Source organism: Heteronotia binoei, chromosome 6 (genome assembly GCF_032191835.1).
Source record: "Heteronotia binoei isolate CCM8104 ecotype False Entrance Well chromosome 6, APGP_CSIRO_Hbin_v1, whole genome shotgun sequence".
Classification (NCBI taxonomy): domain Eukaryota; kingdom Metazoa; phylum Chordata; class Lepidosauria; order Squamata; family Gekkonidae; genus Heteronotia; species Heteronotia binoei.
The window spans coordinates 134,773,156-134,799,159 of record NC_083228.1 but is presented as its reverse complement, the minus strand read 5'-3'; the positions used below and the strand labels follow the sequence as shown (position 1 = coordinate 134,799,159).

At 48.3% G+C, this 26,004-nt stretch overlaps 1 protein-coding gene across 1 annotated transcript in view; it reads right to left on the bottom strand.

Annotated features, from left to right (window-relative positions):
- The window catches only part of CHRD (chordin), a 104,512-nt gene extending 87,328 nt beyond the window's left edge, over window positions 1-17,184 (bottom strand). Inside the window, 2 exon segments of the mRNA XM_060242720.1 lie at window positions 12,952-12,988; window positions 16,642-17,184. Coding sequence (XP_060098703.1) covers window positions 12,952-12,988; window positions 16,642-17,184 — 580 coding nt within the window.
- Window positions 17,185-26,004: the final 8,820 nt, after the last annotated feature.

Below are 26,004 nucleotides of genomic sequence, written 5' to 3'. Positions count from 1 at the left end.
AGAGCCCACCTTCTAAGGCAGTCGCCTCCCTAAATCTCCAGCGTCTCCCCATCCAGAGCTGGCAAACCTTCCTATTGGTTACCCTGAAGTGCCAACAAACTAAGTTTAGAGTCAAAGATCTTCCGTCGATGCTGCCTTCTAGTTCTGGGGTTCAAAGGTTTGTTCTCTCTGTAGATAAGGAGTTTCCCTTTGGGCCAGGGGTGGCCAAAATGCGGCTCGGGAGCCACATGTGGCGCTTTCACACATATTGTGTGGCTCTTGAAGCCCCCACTGCCCCATCAGCCAGCTTGGAGAAGGCATTTCTCTCTTTAAATCACTTCTCCCATTTAAAGTTGCTTTCTTTCTGCCTCTCCCTCCCCCATTTATTTTCCTTCCTTCCTTCCTTCCTTCCTTCCTTCCTTCCTTCCTTCCTTCCTTCCTTCCTTCCTTCCTTCCTTCCTTCCTTCCTTCCTTCCTTCCGTCTTTCAGCTCTCAAACATCTGGCATTCATATCTTGCGGCTCTCAAACACCTGATGTTTATTCTATGTGGCTTTTACCTTAAGCAAGTTCGGCCACCCCTGCTTTAGGCCATCGAGTGCACCCTCCAAAGCAGCCATTTTCTCCAGGGGGACTGAATTTTGTAATCTGGAGAGGAGCTGTAATTCCAGGGGATCCCCAGGTCCCACCTGGAGGCTGGCATCCCTAGCTGAACAACTCAACCTATTACTCAGATTTTGAGACATGATAGAGGTTTATAAAATGATGCATGGGATGGAGAGGGTTGACTGAGAGAACGTTTTTCTCCCTCTCCCAAACTCAAGCGCATCCAAGGAAGCTGATGGGCAGTAGATTTGGGATGGACAAAAGAGAATACTTCTTTACGTGGTGAGTAATTAAAATTTGGACTTTGCTGCCAGATGTTGCAGTGATGGCCAAGGGCATAGACAACTTTGAAAAGGCCAGACTCATGGAGGAAAGGTCTGTCAGTGGTTACTGGCCATGGTGACATAAGCAGTAAGCCTCTGAACCCCAGTGCTAGAAGGCAACATCTGGGGAAAGCCTCTATGCCAGGGTTGGCCAAGCTTGCTTAAAGTAAGAGCCATGTAGAATAAACATCAGATGTTTGAGAGCCACACGACATGAACACCAGCTATTTGACAGCCACAAGATGGAAGGAATTAAAAGAAGGAGGGAGGGAGAGATGGAAAGGAAGTAACTTTAAATGCATTCTTGAAGCTGCCTGCTGGCTTGGCTTGGAGAAGTGATTTCAAGAGAGAAATGCCTTCTCCAAGCCAACCAATGGGGCGATGGGGGCTTCAAGAGCCCCACGGTATGTGTGAAAGTGCCACATTTGGCTCCCGAGCCGCAGTTTAGCCTGCTGTATGCCTTGTCGTTCGAGCTCCAGAGGAACTGACTGGCCCCCAGTTGAGTTGCCCGTTTGTATAATATTTGCCTTTATAGAAGAGAAAGGAATTTGTCTTAGGGTTGCTGGGTCGCCTCTGGCCACTGGTGGGAGATTTAGGGTTGCCAGTTCAGGAAACTCCTGGAGATTTGGGGATGGAGCCTGAGGAAGACAAAGACCTCAGTGGAGTACAATGCCACAGGGTCCACCCTCCAAAGCAGCCATTTTCTCTAGGGAAGCTTATCTCTGTAACCTGGCAATGACCTGCTATTCCAGGGGATCCCAAGATCCCACCTGGAGACTGGCATCCCCAGCACAGGACGCTGGACCAGATGGACCACCTGTCTGACCCAGCAGGGCTCTTCTTCCATCCAAAGGTCCAGAAGCATCCCCTCACCAAGGAGTGTGTGCGAATCTGTGCTCTTGAAGGAAACAATCTTCTACCAGCTCCCGGGTGGGACGCCACAGCTGTTTCAGCAACCTAAGGAGGCCGTGATGCAAAGGGGTAGGAATTTTAAGCAACCTCTTCGACTGCCTGTGCTGACCTCACTCTCTTTCTCTTCACAAAGAATATGTCATCGGCACACGGAGAGTTCCCAGGGCTTATTTGTTCCGCCCTTGAGTCAGAGGCTTTGATTCTGTCTACTTAATGCGACGGGCGTGCTCCTCGGGTCCGGGCCACGGGGAGGTGCCAGCCGTGCGTTAAGAGAAAGTGAGTTGCTTCAAAGGTTTATCGAATCCCTACCTAGAGAAATAAATATCTGTGTTGGAATTAGCGTGGATCCCAGTCCGACGCTCTAGCCACGACTCCGCACTGGCTTTCTAGCACTGAACCAGGCTTTCCGTCGCTATTCATTCTTTCCAGATCTGGCACCAATTGGTTTATTTTTATCTCACCTTTTCCCCAACCAGTTTGGTGTAGTGGTTAAGTGTGCTGGAGAGCCAGTTTGGTGTAGTGGTTAAGTGTGCGGACTCTTATCTGGGAGAACCGGGTTTGATTCCCCACTCCTTAACTTGTACCTGCTAGTATGGCCTTGGGTCAGCCATAGCTCTGGCAGAGGTTGTCCTTGAAAGGGCAGCTGTCGTGAAAGCCTCTCCAGCCCTACCCACCTCACAGGGTGTCTGTTGTGGGGGAGGAAGGTAAAGGAGATTGTGAGCCGCTCTGAGACTCTTCGGAGTGGAGGGCGGGATATAAATCCAATATCTTCTTCTTCAACAAGCTCAGGGGAAGCATTCGGGGTTCTCGCTCTCTCCTTTTCACCAACCCACGGAGGTAGGCAACTTTGTGAGAGAATAAGCGGCCTTGGAGAGCCAGTTTGGGGGTCATGGTTACGAGCGGTGGGCTGTAATCTGGAGAACCGGGGTTGATGCCCCACTCCTCCTCCACATGCAGCCATCTGGGTGACCTTGGGTCAGTCACAGTTCTCGCAGGAATGTTCTCTCAAGAGCGGTTGTCTCAGAGCTCTCTCAGGCCCACCTACCTCACAGGGTGTCTGTTGTGAGAAGAGGAAGGGAAGGAGATGATAAGATGCTCTGAGACGGAGTGGAGGGCAGGATACAGGGGTCATTTTGCAGATAAATAGGTGGTGGAGCTCATCCAGGGATTGTTATGCAGCTGCAAATGCTATTCAATGGACAAGGAGGTGGAACTCTCAGAAGGAGGAGGTGGAACTCTCAGAAAGGTTCAGGAGCTGCGCTCTTGTGAGCTCCCACCGAATCTGAGGTCTGGCAGGATATAAATCAACATCAGTCCTTCCCCTGATGTTGCCTCTGAATGTGGAGGTTCCCCTCAGTCACCACAACTAGAAGCCATTAACAGACTGACCCTCCATGAATCTATCTCATTCAAGCTGTTTATTCCTCTGGCCATCACGGCATCCTCTGAATTCCACATTTCAATCACTCTCTGGGTAAGCAACGTTTCCTTTTATAGAATCATAGAGTTGGAAGGGACCTCCAGGGTCATCTAGTCCAGGGGTGGCCAACGGTAGCTCTCCAGATGGTTTTTTGCCTACAACTCCCATCAGCCCCAGCCATCAGCCATGCTGGCTGGGGCTGATGGGAGTTGTAGGCAAAAAACGCCTGGAGAGCTACCGTTGGCCACCCCTGACCTAGTCCAACCCCATTTTGTCCATCCTGAGCCTACTGCCCATCAGTTTCATTGGATGCCTCAAGTTCTAGTATTTGGGGAGGGGGGGAAGTTCTCCACCCCTTGCATAATTTTATAAATCTCTACCATGTTCCCGGTTAGTTGCCTGTTTTCTAAACGGCAGACTCCCAGACGGTCCAACCTTTCCTCATAGACAAGCTGCTCTAATCGTATAGGTTGCCCTCTTCTGTATTTTTTTCCAGCTCCGCCATGTCCTTTTTGAGATACAGTGACCGGAAGTGTACACAGTACTCCAAATGAAGCCACGCCATAGATTAAAGTTGCCAAGGCCAATTCAAGAATAGCTGGGGACTTTGGGAGTGGAGTCAGAAGTCTTTGGGTGTGGAGCCAGGAGACATTGGGTGTGGAGCCAGTAGCATAACTGAACTCCAAAGGGAGTTCTGGCCATCACATTTAAAGGGACCGCATGCCTTTTAAGTGCCTTTCCTCCATTGGAAATTATGAAGAATAGGGGCACCTCATTTCGGGGCTCATAGAATTGGACCCCCTGGTCCAATCCTTTTGACACTTGGAGGGTATTTTGGGGAGAGGCACTGGATGCTATGCTGAAAATTTGGTGCCTGTACCTCAACAAACAGTCCCTCCCCGAGCCCCAGATATCCAGGGATCACTTCTCCATTATACCCTATGGCAGGGGTGGCCAACGGTAGCTCTCTAGATGTTTTTTGCCTACAACTTCCATCAGCCCCAGCCAGCATGGCCAATGGCTGGGCTGATGGGAATTGTAGGCAAAAAACATCTGGAGAGCTACCACTGGCCACCCCTGCCCTATGGGAATCGGTCTCTCGAGGGAATGAGAGAACCATAGTGTTATGATGAGTGACTGCGAGCTGTGTAAAGCCGAAGTAAGGACTAAGAAGCGCTGGTTCCGATCTTAGTTGCGGCCGAGAAGAAGGATCACAGAAACATGAAGTCCACGTAGGATTCATGTTGCCGCCTGTTTTTTTGAAAGAAAGGCAGCTGCTTTACAGTCTACAAGCGCTACCTGACAACACCACCCATCAGAGAAGAAAAGTTGGCAACTGGATTTCGTGCTGGATATTTAAATCGTGGAGTGATGACTGCAGGCTGCGCTAATTGAAACTGCATGGGAGTGTGACGTGAAGAACTTTGATGAGGGTTTATGTTCTAAATGCAATGATATGAAAAATGTATATAGAGCCAAGTGGGCAGCCGTGTTGGTTCAAAGCAGCAGAACGAAGCAGGAGTCCAGTTGCACCTTTAAGACCAACAAAGTTTTATTCAGAACGTAAGCTTTCGTATGCAGGCAGACTTCTTCAGACAAGGGGATGGGGTACAGTGGACTGAAATACATGCAGCTGTGTAAGATATGAGGAGCATAACATGCTTCACTGCCACAGGAGGTGGTGGTGGCTACAAGCATAGCCAGCTTCAAGAGGGGGTTAGATAAAAATATGGAGCAGAGGTCCATCAGTGGCTATTAGCCACAGTGTGTGTGTGTTTATTTAGTTTGGCCACTGTGTGACACAGAGTGTTGGCCTGATCCAACATGGCTTCTCTTAGGTTCTTATGTGACACAGAGTGTTGGACTGGAGAGGTCACTGGCCTGATCCAACATGGCTTCTCTTATGTTCTTATGCTCTTTCGATGTGTTCTAGGAATATAATAGAATTTGGTTCGCAAAGGATTTAAGTGGTCTTTAAGACTATTTCACCAGCAATCTGTGTTGCTCAACCCTCCCGGAGATTGACAAACCTACCATAGAGAGGGCCTCTTGCCCAGTGGCAGACTGGGTCTAAAAATATTGGTTGCCAGGAGACATAGGGGGCCTACCCACAACTATAAGGCTATCATTTAATTTTTATAAGAAATAAATACATTTTTCAAAAATACATAAGTGGAAAAAAGGTACAATTAAAAACTTTTGTGAAATAAATGTATATTTATTTTAGTAATGACAGTGTACACATATTGTACACATTATTGGCAGTATACAGTAGATACTGGAGGCTGGCAACCCTAAATACAGCATAAATTTTAGTTGCATTACAGTAATAATACTGGAATGTCCAGAGCTCTTTTTGTAGAAAAAGCTCAGCAGGAACTCATGTGCATATTAGGCCACACCCCCTGACATCACCATTGTTTCATGCAGGGTTTTTGTGGAGAGCCAGTTTGGTGTAGTGGTTAAGTGTGAGGACTCTTATCTGGGAGAACCGGGTTTGATTCCCCACTCCTCCACTTGCACCTGCTAGCATGGCCTTGGGTCAGCCATAGCCCTGGCAGAGGTTGTCCTTGAAAGGGCAGCTGCTGTCAGAGCTCTCTCAGCCCCACCCACCTCACAGGGTGTCTGTTGTGGGGGAGGAAGGGAAAGGAGATTGTGAGCCGCTCTGAGACTCTTCAGAATGGAGGGCAGGATATAAATACAATATCTTCATCTACCTCACAGGGTGTCTGTTGTGGGGGAGGAAGGTAAAGAAGATTGTGAGCCGCTCTGAGACTCTTCGGAGTGGGAGGCGGGATATAAATCCAATATCTTCTTCTATCTTCTAGAAAAAGCCCAGCAGGAACTCATGTGCATATTAGGCCACACCCCCTGACATCACCATTGTTTCACACAGGGTTTTTGTAGAAAAAGCCCAGCAGGGACTCATGTGCATATTAGGCCACACCCCCTGACATCATCATTGTTTTGCGCAGGGTTTTTGTAGAAAAAGCCCACTTATTTGCATATTAGGCCACACCGCTGGACAGCAAGCCAGCCAGAACTGTGTTCCTGCTAAAAAAAAAAGCCCTGGGAACGTCTAGTATATTTTCAAGCTACGAAAAGGTCATTAATATTTTTAACATATTGTCTAGACTCTAAAATTGAAGGGGGCCCACTTCATCAGGGGCCCACTTGCCATCGGGCCAGTCTGCCACTGCTCTTGCCTGATTCCTGGATCCACGGAAAAAGGGACTTTCCTCTGATCCTTCGTTCTCCTCCGGAGAGATCAAAGGGGGCCGGCTGCCCCCCTTTTCCTGTGGTCCTGGCAGCTGCCTGTGGGGTTCCCCTGCCCGTAGCCCGAGAGGGGAGGAGGGGGCTTGTTTGGCATGAGGATTATGGGATGCATCAGAAAGGGAAGATTTAATGACACAGGGGATGGCAAGGGAATTGTGTTTGCCAGACAAGAGGTTCCCAGCCTCGCCTCTCCGGGAGGGAGACCCTGCCTGCCACACAAGGAGACCTAGGAGATGCAGGCAAATATTTGTGCCTGGGTTTCACAAGCCAGTGAGAAGGAATTTCATTTCTGTGCCCAGCTACTCCTCCTCCTCCTCCTCCTCCTCCTCGCCACCCCCCCCACCCTACACCCAGCTAAGGAATTAACTCTTCCCTGCCCTGAAGCACTCGGACCCCCCAAAACAGCACAAGCTTGACCAAATTGTTGACAGGGTGGAAAGGAATATAGGGCACACTCCATGAGGCTCTATAGGGGTGGCCAAACTTGCTTAACGTAAGAGCCACACCGAATAAATGTCAGATGTTTGAGAGCTTCAAGACAGGAAGGAAGGAAGGAAGGAAGGAAGGAAGGAAGGAAGGAAGGAAGGAAGGAAGGAAGGAAGGAAGGAAGGAAGGAAGGAAGGAAGGAAGGAGAAGAAGATATTGGATTTATATCCCGCTCTCCATTCTGAAGACTTTCAGAGCGGCTCACAATCTCCTTTACCTTCCCCACAACAGACACCCTGTGAGATGGGTGGGGCTGAAAGGGCTCTCACAGCAGCTGCCCTTTCAAGGACAGCTCTGTGAGAGCTATGGCTGACCCAAGGCCATTCCAGCAGGTGCAAGTGGAGGAGTGGGGAATCAAACCCGGTTCTCCCAGGTAAGAGTCCGCACACTTAACCACTACACCAAACTGGAAGGAAGGAAGGGAGGGAAGAGAAGAAAAAGAATGCGCCCGTCCCTCCTGTATTACATTTTTTTACTGAGTTGTATTGTTTAATTGTAGACTATTAACTTATTGTTGTATTTTAACTGTTTTTATGCCTGTCATTTGCCCTGAGTTCCTATGGGGTAGGGCGGAATATAAATCTGCTAAATAAATAGAAGAAGATTATGATGATAATGATTGATGATGATGATATTGGATTTCTATCCCGCCCTTCACTCTGAATCTCAGAGTGGTCACAATCTCCTTTACCTTTAGACAAATAGATGGGGATGAGGTGGAGGTGGAAAGAAAGCAACTTTAACTTTAAATGCATTCTCCAAGCTGCTCCCTGCCTTGGTTTGGAGAAGTGATTTAAAGAGAGAAATGCCTTCCCCAAGCTGGCTGATGGGGGCGGGGGGGGGGGCCTTCGAGAGTCACGCAACGTGTGTGAAAGAGCCACTGAGAGTCACGCAACGTGTGTGAAAGAGCCACCGAGAGTCACGCAACGTGTGTGAAAGAGCCACGTGTGGCTCCTGAGCTGCAGTTTGGCCGTCCCTTCTCTACGCTGCCTACGTTAGGGATTGCTGGCTCTATGACAAAGGACACTGCAGAGCGGGAAAAAGTACAGAGGAGGGCAACCAAGATGATGAGGGGGACGGAGCACCTTCCCCCTGAGGAAAGGCTGGGGATTCTGGGACTTTTCAGTTTAGGAAAGAGATGACTAAGGGAGGGCATGATAGAGGTTTATAAAATTATGCATGGGCTGGAGAGAGTTGACAAAGAGAATTTTTTCTCCCTCACCTTAAATACTAGAACTCAAGGGCATCCGGTGAAGTTGACTGGCAGCAGATTCAGGGCAGATAAAATATTAATTTACACAGAGAGTAATTAGAATGTGGAATTTGCTGCCAGAAGAGTTAATGATGGCCGCAGGAAGAAACAGCTTTCAAAGGGGATGAGATAGATTTACGGAAGCTAAATCTATCCCTGGCTACTAGCCATGGTGTCTGAGGAGAACTCGAGGGCTGATTCACCCATGAGTAGATGTGATAGGTTGTATTCCGTGAGATGTCATGTTAGACTAAGACAGGGGTGGCCAAACGTGCTTAACATAAGAGCCACATAGAATAAACATCAGATGTTTGAGAGCTGCAAGTCATGAATGTCAGATGTTTGAGAGCCACAAGGAAGGAAGGAAGGAAGGAAGGAAGGAAGGAAGGAAGGAAGGAAGGAAGGAAGGAAGGAAGGAAGGAAGGAAGGAAGGAAAATAAAGGGGGATGGAGAGAGAGGTGGAAAGAAAGCAACTTTAACTTTAAATGCATTCCCCAAGCCACTGGCTGGCTTGCCTTGGAGAAGTGACTTAAAGAGAGAGAAATGCCTTCTCCAAGCTGGCCCACAGGACAGTGGGGGCTTCAAGAGCCGCACAATATGTGTGAGAGAGCCACAGTTTGGCCACCCCTGGACTAAGATCTGGAAGACCTGTGTTCGAATCCACCCTCTGCCATGGAAGCTCACTGAGTGACCTTGGGCCAGTTATATACTCAGCCTATCTTACTTCACAGGGCAGTTGTTATGAGGATAAAATAGAGGAGTAGGGAAAAGCTGCTTTGGGCCCCCGTTGGAGAGAAAGGCGGAGTACAAATCAAGTAAATATATAATAAATAAATGGGAAAGGTCTAATGAACTGGAACCCGTCCTTGCCATTGCAGATCCACCCCCCCACCCCATTCCTTGGGGTGTCTTATTCCCTGGGAACTACGTTTCATGGAGATAAGTGGGAGGGAGCTGGCAAGAAAGTTCTTTTTTACTGATGAAATTCAGTATGGAATCCAACCTGGTAAAAAGGAACTTGAAAACCAGCAACTTGAATACATGAAGTGATTTCATGGCAAAGTACAAAGCCAGAAGTTAGAAGTAGGGCTACTTTTGAGCAGAAACGCACAGGAGGAGTTCCAGCTGGCTTGGCATCAAGGGGGAGTGGCCTAATATGCAAATGAGTCCCTGCTAGGGCTTTTTCTACAAGAAAAACCCCTGGTTGTAAGAGGGTGATAGAAAAGTTGATGCATATAGTCAGTCTTTAAAAGCTTAATAGAACAAAGCAGTAGACAAGTTTCACCTTTAAGACCAACTAAGTTTTATTCAGAATGTAAACTTTCACATGCTCTAAGCAGACTTCATCAGGCAAAATTGGAACGGCAAGCAGCAGTTCTTAATATTAGTGGGCTGAAACAGCATTGGAGGGCGATAACAACACTCATAAACACAGGCCCCAATTTGTGATTCTTTTAATCTGCTAAAAACATTCCCATGATTCTACATACCAACTCACTGCCCACGGTGCAACTAGTTTACTGCTTTGTTCTGTTGCTTCAGACCAACACAGCCGCCTGCTTGGATCTACGTAAATTTCATGTATTATAGCCTCTTTGTACTTGTTTGCATGAGAATTGCATTTAGGTTTGTAGAGCTGGTTTTCATGCTTTGGAAATACTAGATAATTTAGAATAAGCTATTCTGTATTATATTTTATCATGTTGGCGTTCTTAATAAAAATTTTGAATGGGAAAAAAATAGAAGAGTTTGGCTGGTGGTTTGAAATCTCTGGAAGCCCATCCACACTTCCTCCGATGCTATCGTGCTGACGTCAGTAGGGTTGCCAATCCCCAGGTGGGGGCAGGAGACCGATTCCCATAGGGTATAATGAAGAATTGATCCATGGGTATCTGGGGCTCTGGGGGGGGGGGGTGCTGTTTTTTGTGGTAGAGGCACCAAATTTGCTGCATAACATCCGGTACCTCTCCTCAAAACACCCTACGGGTTTCAAAAAGATTGGACCAGGGGGTCCAATTCTATAAGACCTCAAAGAAGGTGTCCCTATTCTTCATTATTTCCAATTAAGAGAAGGCATTTAAAAGGTGTGCCGTCCCTTTAAATGTGATGACCGGAACTCCCTTTGGAGTTCAATTATGTCACAAACTTGCTCCTGGCTCCACCCCCAAAGTCTCCTGGCTCCACCTCCAAAGTTCCTAGATATTTCTTGAATTGGACTTGGCAACCCTAGATGTCAACAAAGGATGAATGCACCAGGGCTTTTTTTGTAGCAGGAACTCCTTAGCATATTAGGCCACACCTCCCTGATGTAGCGACTCCTCCTGGAGCTTATAGTAGGCCTTGTACTAAGAGCTCTGTAAACTCTTGGAGGATTGGCTACATCAGGGGTGTGTGGTCTAATATGCAAAGGAGTTCCTGCTACAAAAAAAAAGCCCTGGAATGCACAATTGGGTTGCCAACCTGGAGATCTCCTGGCATTATTTACAACTGATCTCCAGATGTCAGAGATCAGTACCCCAAATTGCATTCTATCATACAGGAGTTCCTCCTGTCCTCAAACTAGGGTTGCCAAGTCCAATTCAAGAAATATCTGGGGACTTTGGGGGTGGAGCCAGGAGACTTTGGGGTAGAGCCAAGATCAAGGCTGTGACAAGCATAATTGAACTCCAAAGGGGGTTCTGGCCATCACATTTAAAGGGAAGGCACACCTTTTCAATTCCTTCCTTTCATAGGAAATAATGAAGGATAGCGGCACCTTCTTTTGGGGCTCATAGAATTGGGCCCCCTGGTCCAAACGTTTTGAAACTTGGGGGGTATTTTGGGGAGAGGCACTAGATGCTATACTGAAAACTTGGTGCTTCTACCCCAAAATACAGCCCCCTCAGATACCTGCAGATCGATTCTCCATGATTTTCTATGGGAATAAATCTCCATATGGAATAATAGAGTTCCCAGCAGACATTTCCCTCCCCTCCCCCCGCTTTCTGACGACGCTGAAGCGGGGGGAGGGTCTCCAAACCAGGGGATCCCCTGCCCCCACCTGGGGATTGGCAACCCTACCTCAAACTCTGCCCACACCAGGTTTCATCCCCTGGAATTTCCCATCCCAGGGTTAGCAATGCCATTTGAACAACCCCACAGCATGGTTGGTTGCAAAGTTCTAAAGGGCTCCGAGTCATCATCGGCCGCCTTCCAGGTCCAGCATTGTAACTTAAGGATCACAGGGAGACCAGAAGCTGAACTAGATAAACAATGTTCTAAAGCCAGCAAAGCTGTTTTGGGATTTGTGTTCTTCAAATGGTACAAATAGGCAAGGATTGTGTGTGGGGAGGGGGGGGGAGTGTGTGTGTCAGAAATGATGCAGTATATCCGTTACGACAGCATCCTAAACTTTTTCTCCCTCATCCCATCTGGAGGGCATCCAGTGAAGCGGAATAGATCCAGGACGGACGAAAGGAAATACTTATTTACACTGAGCGTGCTTAAAATGTGGAATCCGCTGCCGGAGGATGTAGTGATGGCCACAGGCATAAGCAGCTTTAAAGGAGGGGTTAGAGAGATTCATGGAGGATAAGTATATCAATGGCTGTTAGTTATGGTGGCTATAAGGAACCTCCATGTTCAGAGGAGGCAGTCAGCCTCTGAATCCAAGAGCCAGGGGGCAACATCAGGGGAAAGGCCTTGGCCACTCTGCCCTGTGTTGGCCCTCCAGAGGAACTGGTTGGCCACTGTGTGAGACAGGATGCTGGACTAGATGGACCATTGGCCTGATCCAGCAGTGCTCTTCTTATGTTCTTATGAAGGCCTCAGCCTCTCTGCCCTGTTGTTGGCCCTCCAGAGGAACTTGTTGGTCACTGTGTGAGACAGGATGCTGGACTGGATGAACCACTGGTCTGATCCAGCAGGCTTTTCTGATGTTCTTACGAAGGCCTCAGCCTCTCTGCCCTATTGTTGGCTCTCCAGAGGAACTGACTGGCCACTGTGTGAGACAGGATGCTGGACTAGATGGACCACTGGTCTGATCCAGCAGGGCTCTTCTGATGTTCTTATGAAGGCCTCGGCCTCTCTGCCCACTGTTGGCCCTCCAGAGGAACTGGTTGGCCACTGTGTGAGACAGGATGCTGGACTAGATGGACCACTGGTCTGATCCAGCAGGGCTCTTCTGATGTTCTAATGAAGGCCTCAGCCTCTCTGCCCTGTTGTTGGCCCTTCAGAGGAGGAGTGGGGAATTAAACCCGGTTCTCCCAGATAAGAGTCCGCACACTTAACCACTACACCAAACTGGCTCTCAAATTGGGTGTCTCCATGTGACTTGGTGACATTATTAGTGCAGGGTGGGATGCCAGACAGTCGAGGACTGCCCCTGATTAGAATCATAGAATCATAGAGTTGGAAGGGACCTCCTGGGTCATCTAGTCCAACCCCCTGCACGATGCAGGAAACTCAATTAAAATGCTCAGATTAAAACTCAGATTAAAATGCTTAGGGTAATTTATTCTAGAAAAAAAGGCCAGAAAGGGAAGACTTGATAGAGGCCTCTAAATTTTCTCATGGTGTGAAGGGACTGGAAGGGCTTTTCTCTCACACACATAATACTAGAACCCTGGGGCCATCCACTGAAAGTTGAAGGGTGGGAGATTCAGGACAGACAAAAGGAAGTAATTCTTCCCTCAGTGCCTAGTTAAACTGTGGAACTCACCGCCACAAGATGCAGTGATGGCCGCCAACTGGGAAGCCTTTCAAAAGGGAGTGGACAGGTTCATTGCAGGCGGGGCTATCAGTGGCTGCTAGGGTTACCACCTCCAGGTGAGACAATAGGAGAGCTGTCACTAGAGAATGAGCAAATCACAACCCACAGGTTATAGTGACATAAAATAAGAAACTAGGGTTGCCAAGTCCAATTCAAGAAATATCTGGGGACTTTGGGGGTGGACCCAGGAGACACTGGGACTGGGGCCATAAGCAAAGTTGTGACAAGCATAATTGAACTCCAAAGGGAGTGCTGGCTATCACATTGAAAGGCGTCACACACCTTTTAAAGGCCTTTCCTACATTAGAAATAATGAAGGATAGGGGCACCTTCTTTTGGGGCTCATAGAATTGGACCCCCTGGTCCAATCTATTTGAAACTTGGAGAGCATTTTGAGAAGAGTCCTCAGATGCTATGCTGAAAATTTGGTGCATCTACCTCAAATAACAACCCCTCCAGAGCCCCATATACCTCCAGATCAATTCTCCATTATACCCTATGGGAATCAATCTCCATAGGGAATAATGAAGTGCCCGGCAGACCTCCCCCCACCATTTCTGACGACTCTGAAGCGGGGGAGGGCCTGCTCCCAGCTGGGGATTGACATCTCTACTCACGAGTTGCTGAACTTCTAACTTCTTCAAAGTAACACAGAGCAACCAAAGGTTCAAGTTTACCTTTCTTATGCAAACGACCTCTGAAAAAAATGTGCAACCAACGGAGGATCTGGGCTGCCTTCACAGCCACTGGGAGCAGCCATGTTCTTCTGCCTACTCCTCCCCCCCCCCCCATTCAGCCTTAAAGACGCAGACACACCATCCCAAGAGGAAGCCTTTCCAAGCAGAGTCTGATGCCTCTGGGGGTGGAAAGGCACATGATGGCTATGGGGGCGGGAAGGCGCCTGGGAAAGCGGGAGGACCCCCGCTGGGACCTGGGGATTGGCAAGCCTATAAGAAACTTATACAAATCTAACCACACTTTTTATAACGTATGTAGAATGCAGTTGCAATAATTCCATCAAAGTAAATACAAATCTCTTGGAGATTCCTGTAGAGCAGGGCGGGGGGCAGAGGATGCTTTTTTTTTAGTTTAGTTTGTTTGTGATTTATATCCCGCCCTTCCCACCAAGTGGCTTCCTAGAAGAAGCGGATTGTCCCCTGTGCAGACAGAATGCCGGATCTGATGGGCCCTTGGTCTGAGCCAGCATGGCAAAAGAACACAAGAAGAGCCACGAGGAAATGAGGACAATTTCTCACAGGCAAGAGAAACTGAAGTCCCTGGCCATAAGGGACAGAGAAGTGGACGCTTTCACACATGCTAAATAATGCAGTTTTAATCTACTTCCACAGCTGTCTGCAAGTGGGTTTTGGCATCCCGTACAGTAAAATCCAGTTGCAAAGTGCACTGCAAGTAGACTAAAGGTAAAGTTAGTCCCCTGTGCTGGCACCAGTCGTTTCCGACTCTGGGGTGACGACGCATCACGACATTTTCACAGCAGACTTTTTAACGGGGTGGTTTGCCATTGCCTTCCCCAGTCATCTACGCTCTCTGCCCAGCAAGCTGGGTACTCATTTGACCGACCTCGGAAGGATGGAAGGCTAAGTCAACCGTGAGCTGGCAACCTGAAACCCAGCTTTGTCTGGGATCGAACTCAAGTTGTGAGCAGAGAGCTCGGACTGCAGTACTACAGATAAGCAGACAGCACTCTAATGGCAGAAAGTGAAGAGAAACTAAAGAACCTCTTGTTGAGGGTGAAATAAGAGAGCACAAAAATAGGCTTGAAACTCAACTTCAAAAAAACTAAGATCATGGCATCCGCCCGCATCACACTTTGGCAAATACAAGGGGAAGACATGGAAGTAGTGACAGATTTCACATTTCTGGGATCCAAGAACACTGTAGATGGTGACTGTAGCCATGAAATTAAAAGACATTTACTCCTTGGAAGGACAGCTATGGCAAACCTAGGCAGTATAATAAAAAGTAGAGACATCACCCTGCCAACAAAAGTCCGCACAGTCAAAGTGATGGTATTCCCAGTAGTAATGTATGGCTGTGAGAGCTGGACAATAAGGAAGGCCGAGCGCAGAAGAATAGATGCTTTTGAGATGTGCTGGAGAAGAATCCTGAGAATTCCTTGGGCTGCAAGATCAAATCAGTCAGTCCTAAAGGAAATCAACCCTGACTGTTCCCTGGAAGATCAGATGCTGAAGCTGAAGCTCAAATACTTTGGGCACCAAATGAGAAGGGAGCACTCCCTGGAGAAGACCCTCATGCTGGGAAAGACGGAAGGCAAAAGAAGAAGGGGACAGCAAAAGATGAGATGGCTGGACAGCATCACTGATGTAACTAACACGAATTTGAGCGAACTTGCCTGGCGTGACTTAGTCCATGGGGTCGCAAAGAGTCAGATTCGACTGTCAGACCCAGAGCCAAGGAAAAGACAAGTAGCATTCAAGATCTTTATTCCAGCATCATGAGCATATACACATGTTGTCGGAACTGACCTTCCTGCCAGTTCCTCCAGCTTATAAGCCTTTGCCCTGACCGTTATAATTCAAACCAATTTCTGGTTCAAGTATGCGGAAGGGTGCAACTGGCCATCTGGTCCCTCCTGGAGCAATACGGCTGCGCGGGCAACGTTGCTCGCATCACATTCAGCACAAACTTTTTGTTCTCATCGGGGCGTATTAGACAGGACTTGGATGTAAACCGGGCCTTCAAATGCTTTTTGCCACTCCCCAATCCACGGGAGGCTGGAACTACCCTTTGAGGCTTGCGGTCCCCTCTCCTTTGTTTTCAACAGTTCTGTGAGGGGTAGGGTGACCTCGGCGAAGTTATTGATGAACCCCCTATAGAAATTTGTGAACCCGAGGAAACTTTGGAGCTGTTTGCGGGTTCAAAGGGGCTCCCACTCTACCATGGCTTGTATTTTATTTGGGTCCATCCCCAGCCCCCCCGTGGAGATGCGGTACCCCAAAAAATCGAGCTCTGTTTTGTGAAATTCACACTTGGACAGCTTGGCAAAAAGTTTGTGGTCATACAGGGTCTGTAGTACCTCCCTCACCAAGTGAACATGTGAGGGCACGTCTTGAGAGTATATCAAAACATCATCCAGGTAACAGACCATGCCCTTATAAAGGTATTTGTGCAACACTTCATTTATTAAGTTCATGAATACTTCCACGGCCCCCTTGAGACCAAACAGCATGACCAAATATTTGTATTGACCCAGTGGCGTGTTAAGGACAATTTTCCACTCATCTCCTTCCCTGATGCACACCCGAAAGTAAGCATCATGGAGATCAAGCTTGGTGAAAATCTTTCCTGGAGACACCTCTCCTAGGAGGTCTTGTATAAGGGGGAGAGGGTATGCATTACTCATTGAAATCGCATTCAAGTCGCGGAAGTCACTGTAGAGCCGCAAACTACCGTCCTTTTTCTTTCTGAATAACACCAGGCGGCATGGGGGGACTTGGCGGGTCAGATGAACCCCCTATGTAGGTTGAGTTTCAGGAATCTTTGGAACTCCTCCCTCTCCCCCCGGCTCATTGAGTACAACTTGACTTTGGGCAGTGGCTCCCCCTCCACCAGTTCGATGGCACAGTCAGTAGTTCTGTGTGGGGGGAGCTTGTCTACCTCCTGGGCATCAAACACCTTTTGTAGATCTTGGTATTCGGAGGGCAAACTGGGCACTTTGACCTTGGTGACACAAAGTTTCTCAAGTTGGGGAGGGGTGTGTGGTCTCCATTCTTTATTCCACTGGTGACTCTCGCACACTGGGTCCAAGAAGTAGATAGCACTCCTGCTCCACTGGACAAGCGGGTCGTGATCAGCCAGCCACTCCAGGCTGAGTATGGCTTGGATTTTGGCGGCCAGGGCAATGATGAACGTGCGGGGCTCCCAATGTTCCCCCACCCCCAAAGCGCATACTTCTGTCCCCGTACTACACGGCTCCCCCTTCATTGGGCTCCCGTCCATCTGTTCAAACACATAGGATTCTTGAAGGGGTACAGTTTTTAGTCCTAATGCTTTCACCAAGCTAGGGGATAGCAAGTCTTTGGAGCATCGCGAGTCCAGTAGGGCCCTGATGCAGGAAAACCATTTCGTGATGTGGTTTACTAGGGTTATGGGCACATAATACAAAGTCCCGGATAATCTCACCCGTAATGACGCAGCCATGGCTTGGACCTGCTGTTGCGTGCTCCTCACACCAGGTCGTGGTCGTTTCCCGACAGCTGGGCCCCTCCGTCCTCCTCCTCAGATTCTTCTGGGATCAGTTCCCAGAATTGTAACACTGCCAAAATGGTCCTGGCCGCTGGGGCGCCTGAGCCCCTGGTCTTCTTCCTCACCTCTGGCTTTAGAGGTGTGGAGGTCTGTGGCTTTTTTGGTTTGCTAGGACACTCGCTGGCAATGTGATTCTCCCCTCCACACTTGAAGCACAGCCTTTGCTTGGCGGTTGCACTCCTTTCTTGGGCAGACTGGGCCTGGATGTTTTCTCCCGGGCTTCTTTCGCCATCCCCCCTTATTGTTTCTTGTGGAGGGCAATCATTTTGTTGCGGTCCTCTGTTTCATACATCAGTTGGGTCCACCTGACCAGGTCTCGCGGTTCTCCCAACTTGAGGGCCTCCCCGAAGATGTGAGAGTTTAGGCCCCTTTTGAACTGCTCGATACTGGCCCCATCGTCCCATCAGTGGACCTTGGAATTCAGCACCCTGAACTCGTTGAGATAGTCTCGCACTGACCCGGTGCCCTGCTTCAGGTCTTGCAGGACTGCTATGGCACTGGTCTCCTGCAAGGGGTCTTAAAGTGACGCCGCAGGGCCCTCAGGAGTTCTGTGGCTGAGTTCAGGGTGGGAGATCACCTTTTGAACAGGGTGACATACCACTGGGTGGCCGCCCCTTGAAGGCAGCTCCCGATGTACACTACTCACGACTGCTCTGTCGGGAAGTTGCAGGCCCAGACGCTGAGGTGGCCTCGCACAGACACGATGAAATAGGCTAGCTCTGCCGGGTCCTCGTCGAATCTTGCTTCACTGATGCGGGGTCCTCCCAGCACCGCCACCAGTTCTTCCAACCTGGGTTGAGGTCAGGGCTAGGGGCCTGGTTCACCCCTGGCTGGCAGTTCTGCTCCTGCTGGGGGTTCTCCTCCAGCAGGAATCAAAGGCTGTTCACCCCCCACTTGAACTGGTTGAAGGGGGGGGCACGGCCGCGACCCACTCCCCTATCACCCGCACCTGCCGGGCAAGGTTCTGCATCTCTTGGATCATGCATCTCTTCTTGGAGTTGGCTACTCTGGCTGGCAAGGGCTTCTTCCGCAGCACCGTTTCCTGATCCGCTTGTCCGGGGTTACTCCCCTCCGCTCTTGTCTCCTTGGATCCCTCACGGGTGATAAGACTGCTGTAGTCCCGAGAGTCAGTGTTATTGTTGGGGGTCCTCTCTCAGATCTCAGATAATACTCTCCCAGAAATCCATGGAGCCCCAATCCCTTCGACACACCATCACAGTGGCTGGAGTAACCCACGGCCCCTCGGGCTGCAGTTCCTCATCTTTGGTGGGTTTGGTGGTCCCTGTAGCTTGGTCCTATTCACCAGCCATCATGGTCTGGGGTTAGGCCAGTTCGAGGAAAAAGTCACTTCCAACAAAATGTCAGACCCAGAGCCAAGAAAAAGACAAGTAGAGCTCAAGATCTTTATTCCACCATCATGGGCATACACACGCATTGTCGGAACTGACCTCCCCGCCAGTTCCTTCACCTTATAAACCTTTGCCCTGACCGTTATAATTTAAGCCAAAGCGCGTCAAGCTAAAGAGGGGGTTTTGCACAGGGTTTCTGTTAAGCTCTCATCACCACAGGTGGTGTTATCAGTTCCTGAGTCACATCTCCTCCAGTTCTTGACCTTGGTTGCGTAGTAACTAGCCAATTCCCAGACATGCCACCCTCCCTTCAGATAAGCAACATAGCAAAGAGCATAGCAAGCAAGCACAAGCATAGCATTGTATGATTGGATACATATGGAAAGAGGAACATAATGGAGGGGCTCTTGACATCGACTGTGCGACTGAACAACAACAACGACAACTGCAGCTTTAGCACTCTGCACCACGGAGCTCTGCAAGTGTATTATTTAGTGTGTGTATGACAGCACAACTGGGAGCTACTAGGAGCTGTTGGGACAGGAGGCTTTGGCGCAAAGGTTGCATCCTCAAAACCTCTGCAGTTTGCTGTTTAAACAAATAGCCACATTCCTCTCTCTCTCTCTCTCTCTCTCTCTTCCCCTCCCCTAAAATGACAAGTCATTGTTATACTATCCAGATTCTCTTCTCTCTAGCTAATTAAAAAACACATTTCCTGTTTACTGAGATCACCATAAGCAAACTGATCCCTGGAGCTGTTGCTGGTTATTGGTAAGGGTGGAGAGAAGTGGATTGCAGGGTTGTGGGGTGGGGGGTGGGGCGTGATGCCGCTAACAGCGAAGCATCAGAGCTGTTAAGAAGGTGCAAAAGACCCTCCATTCTCTCTGCTCTTCCAGCCAAACAAACACCGTCCCTTTCAACTTCCCCCTCCCCATACATACACTTTGACTTAGAAACCAGGTCTCACACATCGGCTAGCAATTTTGGGGAAAAAACCGACTTCGGAATAAACGTTTTGCACAAGTGAAAGTTTGCACCCAGACATATGCATGGATTATTTTAATGCATTCAGGGAACATTTTATCATATGTGGTCGTCTTGTAATACCACTAAGTTTTTGGAAGATAGTTCATAAATTACTGCAGCAGATATTAAGAACATAAGAACATAAGAGAAGCCATGTTGGATCAGTGTCACACAGTGGCCAAAAAAATTATATATATATATATATATATATATATATATATATATATATATACACACACACACACACACACACACAAACACACACTGTGGCTAATAGCCACTGATGAACCTCTGCTCTATATTTTTGTCTAACCCCCTCTTGAAGCTGGCTATGCTTGTAGCAGCTACCACCTCCTGTGGCAGTGAATTCCACATGTTAATTACCCTTTGGGTGAAGAAGTACCTCCTTTTATCCATTCTAACCCAACTGCTCAGCAATTTCATCGAATGCCCACGAGTTCTTGTATTGTGAGAAAGGGAGGAAAGTACTTCTTTCTCTACCTTCTCCATCCCATGCATAATCTTGTAAACCTCTATCATGTCACCCCGCAGACAACGTTTCTCCAAGCTAAAGAGCCCCAGGCGTTTTAACCTTTCTTCATAGGGAAAGTGTTCCAAACCTTTAATCATTCTAGTTGCCCTTTTCTGCACTTTTTCCAGTGCTATAATATCCTTTTTGAGGTGCGGTGACTAGAATTGCACACAGTATTCCAAATGAGATCGCACCATCGATTTATACAGGGGCATTATAATACTGGCTGATTTGTTTTCAATTCCCTTCCCAATAATTCCCAGCATGGCGTTGGCCTTTTTTATTGCAATCGCACACTGCCTTGACATTTCCAGTGAGTTATCTACCACGACCCCAAGATCACTCTCTTGGTCAGTCTCTGCCAGTTCACACACAGATCCAGATTCATTTTAAACCTGAACTATTTTTCAATCTTCAAAGGTTTTCTGAATTTGTTAATTTTACTGTTCTGCTGGTTTTTAACTTTGTACCACTTGGCATTCCAAAGCGCATCAACTATGCTTCCTGTATTCTGCTTACTGTACCTCATTCCTCGTCTGAAGAAGCATGCATGCACACGAAAGCTTACGTTCTGAATAAAACTACGTTGGTCTTAAAGATGCAATTGACTCCTATTTTGTTCTACTACTTCAGACCAACACGGCTGCATATTTGCATCTATTTTTTAATGAATATATATTCCAGCGACTATTCAAAAGAGGCAAGACATTTAATGGCACATATTAACACAGCGGCAAGGATTTTGATTGCCCAAAAATGGAAGCATCAAGTTGTTGTTCAGTTGCACAGTCGATTCCGACTTTGCAACCCCATGGACCAAGTCATGCCAGGCCCTCCTGTCTTCCACCATCCTCTGAAGTCTGCTCAAATTCATTTTAGTTACATCAGTAATGCTGTCCAGCCATCTCATCTTTTGCCGTCCCCTTCTTCTTTTGCCTTCTGTCTTTCCCAGCATCAGGGGCTTCTCCATTAAGTGCTCCCTTCTCATTTGGTGCCCAAAGTATTTGAGCTTCAGCTTCAGCATCTGACCTTCCAGGGAACAGTCAGTGTTGATTTCCCTTAGGCCTGACTGATTGGATCTCCTTGCAGTCCAAGGGACTCTCAAGAGTCTTCTCCAGCACCACAGCTCGAAAGCATCTATTCTTCTGCGCTCGGCCTTCCTTATGGTCCAACTCTCCATCACAGCCATACATTGCTAATGGGAATAGCATTGCTTTCACTATACGGACTTTTATTGGCAGGCTGTCTGCAGCAGTAGAAAAAGTGCAAGAGTCCAGGAGCACCTTAAAGACTAACAACATTTGTGGCAGGGGAGGAGAGCCAGTTTGGTGCAATGGTTAAGTGTGCGGAATCTTATCTGGGAGAACCGGGTTTGATTCCCCACTCCTCCACTTGCAGCTGCTGGAATGTTCTTGGGTCAGCCATAGCTCTGGCAGAGGTTGTCCTTGAAAAGGCAGCTGCTGTGAGAGCCCTCTCAAAAGGGGAGGAGAGAGAAATGTCTGCTGGGCACTCCATTATACCCTATGGAAACTGATTCCCATAATGAAGAAGTGGTTAAGTGCGCGAACTCTTATCTGGGGGAACCGGGTTTGATTCCCCACTCCTCCACTTGCAGCTGCTGGAATGGCCTTGGGTCAGCCATAGCTTTTGCAGAGTTGTTCTTGAAAGGGCAGCTTCTGAGAGAGCTCTCTCAGCCCCACCTACCTCACAGGGTGTCTGTTGTGTGTGTGTGTGTGGGGGGGAAGGTAAAGGAGACTGTGACCATTCTGAGATTCAGAGTATAGGGCGGGATATAAATCAAATATCATCATCATCTTCATCTTCTTGTCACGGCTCCCTTCTTCATATAGTGTCATATATAATAATTTAACATCTCCCCCCCCCCCCCACGTTTTCCCTAATGTGGACGCAAAGAGGCTCACGTCTTTCTCGTCTCCTCCATTTTATCCTCACAGCAACCCTGTGAGGTAGGTAAGCTCTGAGAGGCACGACTGGTCCTAGGTCACCCAGTGAGCTTCTTGGGTATGCGTAGGGATTTGAACCTGGGTTTACATATATGAACATATGACGCTGCCCTATACTGAATCAGACCCTTGGTCCATCAAAGTCAGTATTGTCTTCTCAGACTGGCAGCGGCTCTCCAGGGTCTCCAGCTGAGGTTTTTCACACCTATTTGCCTGGACCCTTTTTTGGAGATGCCGGGGAATCGGGGATTGAACCTGGGACCTTCTGCTTCCCAAGCAGATGCTCTACCACTGAGCCACCATCCCTCCCCAGGGTTTCCCGGACAGTAGTCCGCCACTCAGTTCTAACCTCACTGAACTATTTTATCGCAGGGCTATCAAATGTCGTGAGACACGCGATTTATTTAAAACGTTTCATCCCCTCACTTTCGGTCACCGCTTTCATGGCTCCCTGCAGCCGACGACGACAAGAACAACTGGCAAGGACCCAGTGGATTTAAAACCACGTTGAACACGTGGCACTGCCTTCGGCTGAATCAGTCCCTGGGCTGAATCTAAGCCGAATCTAATAAATAATTGTCCCATCAAAGTCAGACCAGAAGTGGCTCTCCAGGGTCTCGGGCAGAGATTTATTTATTTAATTTATATCCTGCCCTCCCAGCCAAAAGCAGGTCAAAGAATGACCAAACAAGATAAAACAGCTAGAAAACATAAGACCCGAGCTGTTTTTGAGCAGGAACACACAGGAACTCAGTTCCGGCTGGCTTGGCCCCAGAGGGTGTGGCCTAATATGCAAATGAACTTCTGCTGAATCTTTTCTACAAAAAAGCCCTATACTAAACAATGGTGATGTCAGGAGCTGTGGCCTAATATGAAAATGAGTGCCTGTTGGGCTTTTCCTACAAAAAAGGCCATGCATAAGACATAAAACAATTATTAAAATATCAATATCCATTGGTGCTAGTGCAATAATTCATACAAACAATTAGAATTTCAATGGTAGCAGATGGCGAGTTGGTCAGTATTAGATGTTCCAAAGAGGACTCAGGGTCGCCATAGCGCAGTAAGAGAAATCCAGAGTAATGCTTAGGTTGATGGGCCTAATCCGTTGCCATAAATGTTACTGTGAGAAAGCATGGTGGAAGAGTGCTGTTTTACAGGCCCTGCGGAATTGTAGAAGCTCTCGCAGGGCCCTAACCTCCTCCGGCAATTTATTCCACCAGGTCTTTCACATTACCTCCTACCAGGGGTGGAATTCTAGCCGGAGCTCTTTTGCATATTAGGCCACACACCCCTGATGTAGCCAATCCTCCAAGAGTTTACAAGGCTCTTTTTTGTAAACTCTAGGAGGATTGGCTACATCAGGGGTGTGTGGCCTAATATGCAAAGGAGCTCCTGCTAGAATTCCACCCCTGCCTCCTACCTGATTCTTTTAACTGGAGAGTCTTTTAACCGGGGATCGAACCTGGGACCTTCGGCAGGCTAAACGGATGCTCTGCCAGTGAGTTACAGCCCCTCCTTTATTGACTGGGAATAGTGTTCCCTCTAAGCTGAGTTAGTGTGAGCTAGCCCACGGATTTTTAGCCTTTGGCTCAGGAAGGCTGGCCCCAGAACAAATTAATTTATGCAGTAGCCAAATCACTTGCTCACAACTTTAAGGGCAGTAGTTCCTGAAGTTGCATTTTTGCTCTTAAGACTCCACAGCTTAGAGGGAGCATCGGTTGGGAACTATCAATACCTGTTAAGGCCAGGAAAATAACATTACCTTGTGCCAAGGGACGTCCTCTGTGGTGTAGGGATCCCCTCAAAATTATAGCTCATCTCCAGACTACAGATATCAGTGTGGGATTGCAATAAAAAAGGCCAACGCCATGCTGGGAATTATTAGGAAGGGAATTGAAAACAAATCAGCCAGTATCATAATGCCCCTGTATAAATCGATGGTGCGGTCTCATTTGGAGTACTGTGTGCAGTTCTGGTCACCGCACCTCAAAAAGGATATTATAGCATTGCAGAAAAGGGCAACTAGAATGATTACAGGTTTGGAACACTTTCCCTATGAAGGAAGGTGGCGGGGGTGGTGGCCTATGCTAATGAGTTAAGCTAATGAGCTCCGCCTCCTATTTTTCTACAAAACGACCCCTGTCTAGGAATAAGCTTTTGTTTGTGTGCTTTAGTGGAGTACAGCCCACCCTCCAGTGGTGCCAGTTTCTCCAGGGGAACTGATCTCCATAGTCTGGAGTTGAGCTGTAATTCCAGGGGGTCCCCAGGTCCCACCTGGAGGCTGGCATCCCTAGTCCCTGTCCTCCCCAAGCTCCATCCCCAAATCTCCAGGAGTTTCCCAACCTGGATGTGGCAGCCCCACCCCCCACTGGTGGCCAGGGAGACCTGGCAACCTTATCCTCAGCTGATCGTGGGTGGGAGCAACCTATTGCTTTTGACTGGCTTGTGAGGTCAGGAACGCCAGCTGTTCCCAGTCTCAATCCCCAAGCAGCCACCTGCTTATCTCTAGCCATTTCCCAGATCCCTTTTGCTGTGTTGATTCCCATAATGACTCTCAATTATTCACTTGCAAATGCCACATCAGAAGGTGGGGGGGGGGGGGGAGAAGACACCAGCTGGGATGGTGAAGCTCATCTCCTGGGACTCAGCTTGCCAACAGCCTGGAGACCAAAACATCTTGCTCGCTCAGGGAGGCTTAATGTGTGCAAACCAGCAGGTAGGTCAATAAAACCAGGCAGGTATATAAGATCACTTGGGAAATCACATCCTCTTGGGCTTCTGTGAAAGGGACCCTGTTTTCTCCAGAGTCTTGGCAACCCTGACTGGGCCAGCTGAAGGAATGGTTGATGGGCCTGGAAGGGTGGGAAGTTGGGAAAGGGTGCTTTTTGGGTTGCCAACCTCCAGGTGGTGGCTGGAGTTTTCCTGGAATTACAGCTGATGTTTGATGAGATGGAGAAAGTAGAGAAATAAGTCCTTTTCTCCCTTTCTCACAATGCAAGAACTCGTGGGCATTCAATGAAATTGCTGAGCGGTCGGGTTAGAACGGATAAAAGGAAGTACTTCTTCACCCAAAGGGTGATTAACTTGTGGAATTCACTGCCACAGGAGGTGGTGGCGGCTACAAGCATAGCCAGCTTCAAGAGGGGATTGGATAAAAATATGGAGCAGAGGTCCATCAGTGGCTATTAGCCACAGTGTGTATATATATATATGTTTGTGTGTGTATATAATTTTTTTGGCCACTGTGTGACACAGAGTGTTGGACTGGATGGGCCATTGGCCTGATCCAACATGGCTTCTCTTATGTTCTTATGATCTATGGAGATGAATTCCCCTGGTGGAGAAAATGGCAGCTTTGGAGGGGGGACTCTAGAGAGCCAGTTTGGTAGAGTGGTTAAGTGAGTGGACTCTGGGAGAACCGGGTTTGATTCCCCACTCCTCCACTTGCACCTGCTAGCATGGCCTTGGGTCAGCCATAGCTCTCGTAGGAGTTGTCCTTGAAAGGGCAGCTGCTGTGAGAGCCCTCTCAGCCCCACCCACCTCACAGGGTGTCTGTTGTGGGGGAGGAAGGTAAAGGAGATTGTAAGCTGCTCTGAGACTTTGATTCAGAGAGAAGGGCAGGGTATAAATCTGCGGTCTTCTTCTCGGCTAATCCCTTGCCTGATGAAAACCCATTGAAACGAGCTCAGGCGACGCCCTTGTAGGGATTATGAATTTTGTATGAAAAACCATACAATTGGATTATTATTGCACATCAGAAATTGCCCAGAAGGAACAAGGACTGTATTTCATATTGATGAAAGCTATGGCACGGTATCCACTGTATTGAAGATTGCAACAA